This window comes from Melopsittacus undulatus, chromosome 9, assembly GCF_012275295.1.
Source record: "Melopsittacus undulatus isolate bMelUnd1 chromosome 9, bMelUnd1.mat.Z, whole genome shotgun sequence".
Taxonomy (NCBI): Eukaryota; Metazoa; Chordata; class Aves; order Psittaciformes; family Psittaculidae; genus Melopsittacus; species Melopsittacus undulatus.
Genome location: NC_047535.1, coordinates 41,190,171 through 41,202,675, shown reverse-complemented (window position 1 = coordinate 41,202,675; position 12,505 = coordinate 41,190,171). Strand labels below are relative to the sequence as shown.

General features: G+C 47.5%; 1 protein-coding gene across 2 annotated transcripts in view; it reads left to right on the top strand.

Annotated features, from left to right (window-relative positions):
• The window catches only part of MGLL (monoglyceride lipase), a 52,260-nt gene that overhangs the window by 29,733 nt on the left and 10,022 nt on the right, over positions 1-12,505 (top strand). For both annotated transcript variants that reach the window (XM_005142240.4, XM_031042958.2), the window contains exons 4-5: positions 10,895-11,031; positions 12,377-12,487. In XM_005142240.4, the coding sequence (XP_005142297.1) occupies positions 10,895-11,031; positions 12,377-12,487 (248 nt within the window). The remainder of the gene's footprint in view (positions 1-10,894; positions 11,032-12,376; positions 12,488-12,505) is intronic.

Here is a 12,505-nt window from a genome sequence, read left to right as displayed (position 1 = left end):
CAAACAAGACATTGAACAGCAACCAGCCCTGAAAGCCAAACAAACAATGAATGAGGGGGAAATTAATCCTTTTTTTGACTCACGTACTTGGATTCTTCCCTCTTTAATCAGTCTGAGCGTTGCAGAGAAACATATTTGGTTCCAGTGCCTGGTGTTTTCAGTTAATCATGTTCCTCCTATTGCACATTTTGAATGTGAAACAGGACATTGGTTTGTTTGTTAAAACATACTCCTGTTAGCAGCACAGACAGGAAGGCACTCCCTGCATTATCTGGGTTTCTATCTGTATCTATCTATAGCATCCCTCTGTCGTTCACACGTGGCCAAAGCTCAGGTTTTAAGCCAGTTTGGTTGCTCCAAGCACTGTTCTGCTGGAGCAGGCTCTCCCAAGCTCCTGATCCTCTGACTCTTAGAAACCTCTCACCTTCTGTCCCAGTCCATTCCTGCCCACTTGTGTATCATGTTGCCCTTGGACCTTCTCTGCTTCTGCCTGTCCTTGCCCTTTGAGGTACCAGGCTGGGTTTGCATGAACCAGACGTATTTTCCTATTGCTCCCACAGGGATGGTGCCAGTGTGTGCCCACTGCAGCTTCTCTTTCCTGTCAGAATGCCTTTCATTTAAAGCCATGTTTATAAGGTGATTCTTAGGTGGGTTGGGGGGTTAGCTCTTAGTTACTTGAGCTCTGATGTCTCTACCCACAATACACACTTGCACCCTCTGAAGGTGTTAGCTAAATGTCAGTAACTTCTGTGGGGCCAGAATTTGACACATGGGTTTTGAGGTTGTTTTTCCTGCTTTAGCAAGAAGCAAACATGTCTTGGAGTGTTCTTTTGGAGAAGAAAGGATTATTTTAGCTGCCAAAGGGGGTGTACAGGGAACTATGGGAGTCCTGGCTGGTGATGTGGGGAAATGATTCCAGGTTTGAAGAAATGAAGCTTCATTAATCTGTGGCAGTGTGATCCCCTTCGTTTCCAAGCCCTTCAGTAAAGCAGAACATCTGCTTGGCCTCCAGTTCACTCCCCAACCCAGCTGAGATTTTCCAGCACCACAATAACATTCCTTTGAGCCTTGAACATCTCCTGCCTTTATAATAACAAAGTGAGGATTGCAAAAAGATCTCACAAAACCTAAGGCCCTCTGGAAGAAGTCTTACCTGAAGTTGTGTGGGGAGCCCACTTTGAAGTCGTCTTTGCATCCTGGTGCTCAGGGAGCTGGTTGCAGTGGATGTGTTTCAGTTTCATAATGCACTAAAAGACATCAAACAAGAGCTTGTCAACCCATGTCTAAGCAAGAGCCAGTCCCCAGGTGGTAGCATGTCTTGGTCTGTGCCAGCTGCGGACAAACTTTAGTGACCTGAGGTAGAAAAGTTCTTCTGCTTGGTATTCTGAAGGCTTCCCTTGATGGCACATAGGTCTGGCTAAGGGCTGTTATGTTTCAATAGAACATCAGTTTTAGGAGCCACAGATGTCTCTTGCAAGTAGTAATCCTCATTAATTGCATGATTGATCCCACATAAAATCATAGAATCCTAGAATAGTTTGGGTTAGAAAGGACCTTAAGATCATCCAGTTCCAACCCCCCTGCCATGGGCAGGGACACCTCACACTAAACCATGGCACCCAAGGCTCTGTCCAGCCTGGCCTTGAACACTGCCAGGGATGGAACATTCACAACCTCCCTGGGCAACCCATTCCAGTGCCTCAGCACCCTAACAGTAAAGAATTTCTTCCTTATATCCAATCCAAACCTCTGCTGTTTAAGTTTTAACCCCTTACCCCTTATCCTGTCACTACAGTCCCTAATGAAGAGTCCATCCCCAGCATCCCTATAGCCCCCCTTCAGATACTGACCTCCAAGAATGCAAAACTTCCTGCAAATGGCTCTTCACAGGCTGCAGGGAAGCTTGAAGTGGTGAAGGGTAATAAATACCTTTAGTAAATATCTTAACCTATCTCACCTGTATTTAAAGGGAGGAGGCAGATAAGAAAGGTTAAATGGCAGGTGTGTAACCGTTTCTTATGTCCAGGTGCTAAGCATTTGCTCTCAGAACTGCTAAGGAAGGGCTGTGGATGGAAAACAATCAGTCATATGTCCCATAATAGCATGCTGGTTGACCAGTTTGGTAGTTCTGTGTTCTTTGACTGAATTTGTATTCAGGATTGCACCTGGGAACTTGACCACTTCACAAACAATGCAGTAGTTATTCAGTGCCAGCTACACCTGTGCTGTAATCCACCCTCCATCAATGTTCCCATGGGTGGGAATAACCTCTTTCAATCACAGGTGAGATTTCCCAGGGCATTATAACGAATGCCACAGAGCCTGTCCTGTGCACTCGGGGGTTAATGTCTCTGAAGCTCCGTCTGCAGACTCAGGTCCTGGGGAAGGCTGTTATACCCACAGCATCCCTAATGCCGGGATTCATTCCAGGCTTGGCAGTACTCTCCAATTTGAGAATCCTTGTTTAGCTTCAAAAGTGAAGTAAAAAAGGAAAGTGCTGAATTGTAGATGGTACAAAGCCCAATGCTCCCAGCCCAGATCCCTGAACATTGACATCCTCTCCACTGCACTGATTTTCTGGTTCTGAATTTACCAAAGACAAAGCATGCCAAGAGACCCTGGCAGTTTGTCTGATGCTAAAGAACAGGCAGCCTGGTCCACAGCGGTGCCAAGTTCATGCTTAGTTCTGTGGAAGGGGAAGGGAAAGGGGTTTGGGGCTTTTCTGATCTGTGATTACTTGCCCCAACCTGCTATTTTGGTTACAGTCCGGTGCCTTTTCATGAGCTTTGCACCTATCCTGCCCAGATTTTGAAGGGAGCTTTCTCTGAGCTGCCAATACGCCCTCTTTGACTGAGTGCCAAGCAGCTTGCATCACCCAAAAGCAACATACAGATCCGCAACCATCAACAGCTCAACACTTGTACCTGTGTGTTGTTCACTAAGTGCAGACCTGCCAGCTAGTACTCATTGTCTACTGCTCAACCAGCCATGGTTTGAAATGAGTAATAGAGCGCAGAAAGCAATAACCTGCCTGTTTGATCCAGGCTTGTTTGGGAGATGGATATAGATGTAGTGAGGATTCAGAGTTGCAGGGAGGGGAGTTAGAGGGAAAAAGGGGATCAAGTGCCAAAAAGCAGCTGAAACAATGACGCTGAAATCAATCTCTGCCCAGAAAGGACAAAGCATTGCTGCAAGACCAATTGAGTGGAGCTATTTTCTGCCATGCTCCTTTCCCCACGCACCAGCTAAATACCAGCCAGCCCAGAGCCAACTGGCAGCCGTGGGGCTCTGCTCTGGCAGGCTGGGGATGGTTGTTCCACCCAGGAATGCTCCCTGCCAGACCTGCTTCATCAGAAGGGTTCTTCTTAATTGTGTTGCTCCTGGGCAGGTCTGGCAGGGTTTGAGGAGCTCCAGCTCTGTACGGGTATAGCAGGTATAAGCCTGCCCTTATTTCAAGTAATCTACCTGCCACTGACCCACTGAGCTTGTGCAAGGTGGGTATACAAAGGTATCAACTCTGAAGAGCGGTGTTCCCTTCATGTCTTGTCAGGAACGGGGACAAATCCTGCCTAATGTGGGTGGCACTGCCAAGTGGTGGTGTGAAGGAGAGGAGCGAAGAGCAATGATCGCTTTAGCTCTGTGGGAAAGCTCCCTTTGGACAGGTTGACTGAGAACTGGAAGTGAAACCCATGGGGAGAACTGATCCTGAATGCCGGACCTTGGGAGCTCTGCTTTGCTAATGAGCTTTGGGAGGATTAATCGGTCCAACACCTTGCTGGTGCCTTAGGAAGTGATTCCCTCTTTATAGAAGCATCATGATTATTGTTATTCATTTGCCAGTTGCTGAAAAAAAGATATAACAGAAAAAAAAATCAGTGCCAAGATTGCTTTGGAATAGGGAAGCGCTGTACTCCAGTGCCAAGAATCTCACAGACTAAACAGAACCCAGTGGGAGCCCTTGCTCCATACGGGAACTCATGTTTATTTTAACATGTAAATAAATTGGGTGAAAAATGGGTCTTTTAAATTGTTTTTTCTGTGTGTGTGTGGTTGTTATTGATGTGAGTTCCTAATGGGTGGTCTGCATGGAGGAGAACCTTTTGAAGATAGCTTGAAAGGGAGTTGTGCCTGTCCCCCAAGACATTTGTCAGCAGCATGGAGGGAGTTCTTACATGAGCTAGCTTTCATCTTCTGTTCTTCTTGATGCTTAATCTACTGTTAGCAGGGAAGAATCAGGCCTGTCTTCCCTGAGCTCAATTGATGCGATTGTTTTCTCAAGCATGAGCATACTCAAGGCACACGTATGGAGCCTGCAATGCGAGGAGCTCGCTGGCGATGCAGCAGTGTGCTGGGCAAGGCTCCTGCTCAGGGGATCAAGAGGTGGGTCATTCACTTGCAGCTCTCTTTGGAGGGGAACAATCAGGCGGGTTGTGCAAACTGCCGGGCAGGGCAAATGAAACCGTCTTTAAGCAAACAGAAGAGCACGAAATGAATGGCCTTTGTGAAGGGAAAAATGGAAATGTTTTCTAGTTAAACAAGCTGTCATTTAGGACTTAATAGCATGTGCGTGTCAGAGAGCCAACCCACATGCCAGTCGTGCTTTGGAATCAATGGGCAGGGAAGGGGATTGTGCAGTTCCGCTCCAGCGCTGGCTGTTTCATGGAAAACTCGGGCATCTTGAGTTGGTGCCTCAGTTGTTCTAAAGCTGGAACTTGGACCAGGAAGTTAATGCAAGTGGATTTTTGACCTTGGTGTCATCAGGGAAAAAGTAAAGTTTGCACCCTTTTGGGGGGGTTATGTTACTAAAACAAGGTAAGAAAATTGTATATGATTCTAAAGCTAAATTAAAAGAGAAGGGAGATTGCCCTTGGCTGCTCTCCTCTCCCAGTGAAACTCTGGCTGACATTAGCGGCATCTTAAGTCCTATGTGGAGAGCAGAAAAGAAGCTCTTCTCTGTGCTTAAAAGATCAGCAACAAATAGGTCAAGTGAACTCAAGAGACCCTGGATTAACCCCAGCAAAGTCCATGCGATCTTTTCTGCAGTACCCAAGCACTGGTGCTGGTTCAACGTCACAGCAGAATAAGTGTTTAAAGAGCTACTCTGATGCTAAACCAAGTCACCTCAATGATATTGTAGGAAATGATCTGCTTCTCATGAAAGAGGGCAAAATCTCCGTGCAACGCTGCAAGAATAACAGTGAAAAGTTATTCTAGGGCCTTAAATAAAATCACTTAGTGCCAGATTATAAGACTCCTTAGAGGCACCATCCGTTGTGCCTCACTGATTATACATCTTACATTTATATTGTGGTTTTCAACTCATGGGAAAAGAGATTAGGTAGGAATCATTTCACCCATCACCAAAGGAAAGTCTTTTGCAGAGGAACTCAATGGCTGCACAACTGTCTATGCCAGCTTTGTGCAGTGTGGTCAAACCCCTGATCCCAGCAGCCCAGCTGAGAAGGGCATTCCCTTTGGCTCTCTTTTGCTTTAACACTCTTGAGGGCTGCTTTGGGAGGTGGCATTGCAGAAGGGGCTGAAGCAGAAAGAAGAATACAGTTGTGTATGGACTTTATGGAAAAGGAACTGGGCTCCATATTCCTCTCTCATGGGGCTTAGCTTCTACCAGCCATGAAACAGCAGCATCCTGGTGGATAGGGATGACAAAGCTCCAGACAGTGTGGGAGGTGGCTGTGGTATATGCAGGCTTTCACACTGTCTTATCCCTTTTCATTACATGTCCCAGGAGACACTTACATTCCTACTCTGGCCGCAGTGGCTGCTGTTTGTAAAGGCAGCCTGCGAAGGCCTCGTGATTTTGCAACACACCCAGATGGGGTTTTTCAGCATGGTTTCATGAGCAACATGATGTTCCAGGAAGACTTTTAAGGAACTGCAAATCAGAGCCAAATTCAGCAACAGCAGAAGGAACAGGCGAAGCTTCTAAAGCCAAAGGAACTGCGCTTGTATCCATTAGGGATGAATTGACTGCTAACATTGACAACAACAGTTTGCCTTGTTGGGCAGACTCAACCATTGCTGTGACATGCACCAGGTCGTTTTGTTTGTCATCTTTGGAGCACAGAAAAGACTACCAATGGCTCCAGCAAGCTGACCCATTCCCTGCTCCCAGCAGAAGGCACAAAGCATTTTAGTGTGGAAAATTGCCTGTTCCTTTTCTTTTCCCTAACCAAGACAACAAACAATATAACAGTGTGTGTGTGTGCACCATGCTAAAAATATCTGAGCTCTGCAAATGTGCCTCCGATGTGGGAGGAGGCGGCTTGCAGTTTGCTGCACCCTTTGTGTCAGGCAAGTGAATAAAAACTATCCAGCAAATGCCGAAAGGAAAATGGTTTTCCTAAGCTTGGGAAGGAAGGGGGAAGTTGATGGACTTCTGTGTCCAGGATGCGACCCCCTTTTGGCAAGAGAGAGGCAGAATCCATCTGTAATTCTTAGTTACATGCTCCACAGATAAAACACCAGGGGTGGAAAGATACTTCTGTTGGGTACCATATCTAGTGGGTTTACAATGTGCCTATTGTTGTGGAAAACCCAGTGTACTCCCTGTATCTATATAGGTGGTATGAAGGAAGGGATGCTGAGGACTACCCAGATGGAGAATTGTGGTCAAAAGTTACTAAGGAAAAGCATGGGGTTTCAGATCCTCAAGAAACATAAAGATGGAAGCAGTGAGGAGAGGGTACCCTTTCCTTATAGTTGCTAATGCTGATGTGAAGTAGTCCTGGAAAAGCCTTAGACCAAATATTCACAGTGTAGAGCTTGTCAATGCTGCAGAGCAGGTTTCCTCCACACTGTGCCCCATGGTTCTGTCTCCTGGTGGTCCAGATCATGGACCTGCTCCCTTCCAGCCTAAGCACTGCTTTTTCTTCCTATGGAAACCAGAGCTGTTGGAGAGGACGGGAGAGATGGTGCACAGAGAAGGCTGGTTCAGAAGAACACTGGAAAGCTCACCTCCAGGGTTTAGCTTGTAGCACACTGCCGCCCAGCTCAGAGCAGCATGGCAAGCCCTGGGACAGCTTGTCCTGCTTCTTCTCACTCAGATGTCTCTGTCTTGTCTTTGCTCTCCATCTCCATAAAACAAAGAGTACTTACATGGGGGGCAGACAGTGCTGAATGCCTTCAGGCATCTACACTTGGTTTGATTGGGAATGGAAAAAGATAGGGAAAATAGAACCAGAATGCACTCCCTTGCAGTGATGAGCCTGTTCTCAGGGCAAGGAAGCCGCTTGGTCGAATAGGAATGTGCAGATGAACTTGGAGGTGCTTCCTGTGTGTATTTGTTCTGAGTGGAACGTTTGCTTTGCTACTGACAATGCAGGCACAGGCTGTTGACTTCTCCAGATGTTGTCTGTGCTACTTTGAAGCTTCTTCCTGTTGTTTTAGTTGTTTGTGGGTCTGAAGGGTGGATTAGATGTGCTGCTTGTTAAACAAGCAATTAAACATCGAGAGCTTTGCAATCCAGTATGTTTAATGAATGAGCTTTGCTCACTTGATGGCAAGGATGTGCACTTGACTCATTAGCAGACAGGCAGGGTTGGTGCAGTAGTGAAGTGGTACAATTCAAAGTGTTTACTAATTTGTCAATATATGTTTTGCATTAAACCTTAAAAAACACCCAAGCAGAAAATCAAAGCTTCACACAACCTTTGCTGGGTAAACCCATTAGTAGTGCCTTGTGTATTGTCTCACCTACATTCCCCATCTCTGTGCTTTCTCCCATCACCTCCTCTGCAAAGCTACATGGCCTTACAGCCTGGGATTAGAGTTCAGTATTACTTTTAGAGCTTGCACTACCTTGGACCAGGGGCTGTGATGCTGCCCTGCAGCACTGGGTGCTGTATGAGTGCAAAAACCTTACTCAGATGAGTTCAAGTAGGGCTCATAAATACAGACATCAGTCATAATGCCTTGAGACACCCCTAAACTAACTGCAAGCTGGATGTGAAGCTACAAAGACAGGAAACCAAGTGTGCTGTGTGGACGTGCACTGGCAACCGCAGCTCTTTACAGAGGAGCATCTCATGGTTGTGACCTCACGTTGCCCTGTTGAAACCAGGGGAAGTGTTGTGATGAGGAAGTCACAAAGCTGTGATTCTTATGACACTTCTCTGCTGTCTCTTTTGGATGTGGTCAGTTCCAGTTCCTGGGTGCAGGCAGTTCCCCTCTTCTTGCACCCACTGCCTCACCACCAGCACCGTGGAACTACTATGTCATGAGTCACTCCCAGCAAAACCCAAAGCAAATAGCTTTACATCAAGGCTGAACCTGACCTTTCATTCTTAATACCCCTAAAGGCAAAAGAGAAAAACATGTCAATATTCTCGACTGTACTGATACTTGGTGGTGCACATCTTTCATCTAATAGAAGAGGTCTTAGCTCCTCACCCCGAAGCTTTCTCAGCTAGGAGATCCAAACTTGCAATAAACTCATAATCTAGTGGAGAATTCTCTGGTTTCTTGGAGGGGGAGAGAGAAAACCAGTCAAATATAAAGAACAGAACCTAGCAATGTCAGCCAGCTAACCTTGTGTGAGGGATGGGGATAGCATCACAGCAAAGACATGCAGGGCCTTCCTTTACCATACATGCAGACAAACTGCTCCTCAAGCATTGCTCTGGACCACCTGAGTGGGGAACAGTGATTTAATAGTTAAAAGCAGGGTCAAAAGGTGGGTTCATTAAGTTACTAACAAAAACCCCCAAGCCCTGCAGAAGTCCAGGGAGATGCTTGTCCTAGCTATTGCACAGGTATTTCTTGGCTCCCACAATCCTGACTCTGGCTGTTACAAGCAATATCATTGGTATGTGGTAAGAGCAGGGGATTTGCTCCATGCTGAGGACCAAGGAGGCTTCCTAGAGCTGTCTGTGTCTCATCCAGAAATAGAGCAGAGCCTCACAGCTCCACAGCAGGGAGTCATGGCCCATACACAGACCTGGTTTGCTATTTCTGCTTGCTCAGCTGTCTCACACAGACACTGAAGAGAGACTAGAAACAAGTGCAAGCATCACCCAAGAAAAAGAATTGGAAGGGCAAAGCTCTGCTAAGAGAAATGTTCCCCTCTCTGGGCTCTTTAACTCATATTAACCTGCTAGATTTGAGATTTAAATAAGAGGGAGATAACACATTTATGGTTCACAAAATGAGTGGAATGGACAGTATAAAAGTTAGGGAAGGCTCCTCGCTTTCCATCTGTAACAAAAAGGAGTTTAAAGTTAATAGACCCACTAGCACGTACATGGCTTCTTAGACTATTACAATTTGCATCTGAATTGGCTCTTTGATTTGTTTCTGGTCACTGAGCCATGGCAAATCCACTTGCTGGATCACATTTTGGCAGGGATTGTGGTGTATGCATGGAAAGCAGAACCGGTACCATGTCATTTATAATGCAGCATGAGATCTCTGGGTTTACCTGGCAGCCAGTGTGACTGATTGCAGTGTTCCCAGCTCTGGAGAGCACCTGGCAGGACAAAAGGACAAGTCTGCAGCTCAGTGTTTCCTCGATGGAGTGTCTTTAGTCCAGCTTTTGATTAGCAGTTCTGCCTGGTTTGCAGGGTGCTTTTCTTTGCCTGACATGAAAATCAAGTTCAGACACACAGATTTCTTCTGTTATGATATTGCCAGCAGATTGGTACCTTTCAGACTGGGTGGGCGATGCTTTTCTTTGCTGCTCATCCAGCAGGAGAACAATTATCAGGCACTTCACATCCTTGGACAAGTCATTGTCCCTTTGTGCCTTGAAGTATGCCTAAGTGCCCACTGGAGAAGGCCTAGGGAGACATAGAGCAGGAGGGAGATACCTGAGACTCCCTAATTCCCTATCTGGTATGGATGGGATGTGTTTTCCCCTTCAGAGTCTTCCTTAACAACTTGTGTGGACCAACAAAGAGCAAGGAGACTCTTTGTAAGGAAGAATCCTATTTGTGGTAGATAACAACATGTATGTGTGCTCAGGTGAACATGCAAACTGCTTCCCCAGGGTGGTTATTAATTTCAAGCCCTTGCAAGCTCAAAATTGCCTGGGACTGTGTCGGTGGTGATGCTGGCTCCTGCTCTGCCAGGGATGCCACTGTTCCCATAGCAACTCACCAGCTCCCATTTTAGTCTTTCCCTTCCCTTTGATCAGACAAGATAACACCCAGCTACAGAACTAGCTAACAGTGCCCAGGTGCCGCACAGTTTGCATTAGCTCTTGTCCAGGTACTTACCCACTGCTGGAGGCTGGAGCAACCTCCATCCCTTGTCCTCCTCTGCTGAGAGCACTTCACCTCCTATCAGGGAACGTTTCCAGCCCACACAGTGCTCCAGGGTGTCAGGAGGAAAGGCAGGACTCTGCAAAGCTCCTGCACACCCATGTACTGGAGAAGGCTGTGGCCATGGCCCATGAAGTTTATAGCACCATAACTAGTGCTTGGAATATTTCTGTGTCTTGCCGAGACTCCACACAGCAGTTACTGCTGGACAGCGAGCCCTCAGACCCCAGCAGCTATGATCCCTGTGGAAAAACCCCCTTTCCCAGGATGCAGTGACCCACCACCTCTCCAGCAAGGCAAGACAGCCCCTCTGCTCTCCTCACACTGATACTGATGGGTGCAAAGGGATTAGCTCTGCACTCTTAGGTTGGAAGAGCAGGCAGGAACACAGGGGAATCTAAGATTTAATCAGACCACAGACAGGATGGTGCTTTTTAAACTGCTCTGGGCAACTTCCTTTGTACTCCTGCAGCACTCTTTGTGTTGAGCGATGACTGCAGGAGAAGGTCAAGTGAGGACACTAGCAGTCCAAGAGGCATGATTCTGTCAAAACCCTCCCTGATTGCAACCACTGCTTTGAATGACTTAGATGCGTGCTCTGCTCTCTTCCCCTACAGTTGGCCATGGGCAGAGCGAGGGTGATCGGATGGTTGTCTCAGATTTCCATGTCTTCATCAGGGACAGCTTGCAGCACATTGATCTCATGAAGAAAGAGCACCCCGAGCTGCCCGTTCTCATCCTGGGGCACTCCATGGTAAGCACCATTCCCTATCCCTCCCACAGCACCAGGACACGTGCCATAGCACAGGGGTGCTCTTGTGGATGGCAGGAAGTAAAGAACTCAGCCCACAGCAGGAAGAACAAAGCCACAAGCGACCTTCCCTTCCGCTTCATTCACTGCCTGCTTGCCTTACCCCATGGGATCCATCTGGAGTACAGTCAATCCTTCACTTTTCTACCCGGATCATGGTCCTAATTAGTGCCATTTGCAACAATGGGTCTGCTTTTTAATAGGACCCTTCATTCACACGGGGTATATGCTAAGTCCCACCACATCCCTGCAGCATTAGGCTTCTCCTTTCATTTTCCCCAGTAACCAGGAGGTTAAGCCTTCCAAAGCTCTGTGAGCAGCTAGGGGATGAAACACGAAAATACCCTGTAGCCTCATTCTATTCAACAAGCTAAGAGGGAAATGTACGAGGGATTAGGGCTGCAGAAACAAAGGCACTGATTTGGTGAACAGATCTGAAGTCTGGTTCTGACAGCACGGGCCAAATCCCTTTATTCAAGCTAGCAGTATTCCCACTGATGTCATTGATCTGCTCTCCCTGCCTTCCCAAAGGAGAAGAAAATGAATGAGTACTTTGGGATTCAGCCCATGCTCGGATAAACAAGTGTTCTTCCATAAGAAGGCATGGCATGCTCCCAGGTGCTCCAAAGCCACGCTAACAAGGAGCTGATTTCCCAGTGAGGTCTCTGGGATGCAGTTAACAAGTCCCTGGTTCTCCGGCAGGATGGAAGTTCACCAAACATCCCCCTTGGCAGCTAATCCTCTGCAGACCTTCCTGAGGAAGCGAGCCAGGTCCTGTCCATCCCCATCAGCCCTGTCCTCGTGCAGGGGGGCTCAGCCTGGCTGGTGTTCAGCTCTGAACCAGTCCTGGGCACAGCACTGTGGGGCTGGGGACACTGGGGAGGAGAACACTGAACTAGCAGTGATTAGGGAGGATTTTGGGGTGGCCGCAAGCCCAGCTCCACAGCATCATCCCAATGCAACACCAGTCTATCACACTGATAGAGCCTCAACTTTCCAAGTCTCGCTTGAACGACCACTTGAGACATTTCTTCTTAGTCCTTTTCACTGAGGAGGACACAAGGCATCCTACGGAGCTGATGGACATAGCATAGAGAGCTGGGTTCAGTGGGATGGGAAGCTTTATAGGGTGGGAACAGAAACCAGGTCTCCTCTCCCCCATAAAACCCAGACACTCCAGTGTCCCTGCTCCTGCAGCCTTCCTCACTAAACCCCTTCCAGCACCAGGATTACTGTACAAGGGTGTGGACACCTGTATTGAGCTGTGGGCTGTTCCTTTGCATTGCAGGGGGGAGCCATCTCCATCCTGACCGTCAGTGAGAGACCCAGTGAGTTTTCAGGCATGCTGTTAATCTCTCCTTTAGTGGTCGCCAGCCCAGAAGTCGCCACTCCCATCAAGGTAAGAGCAAACCCGTGG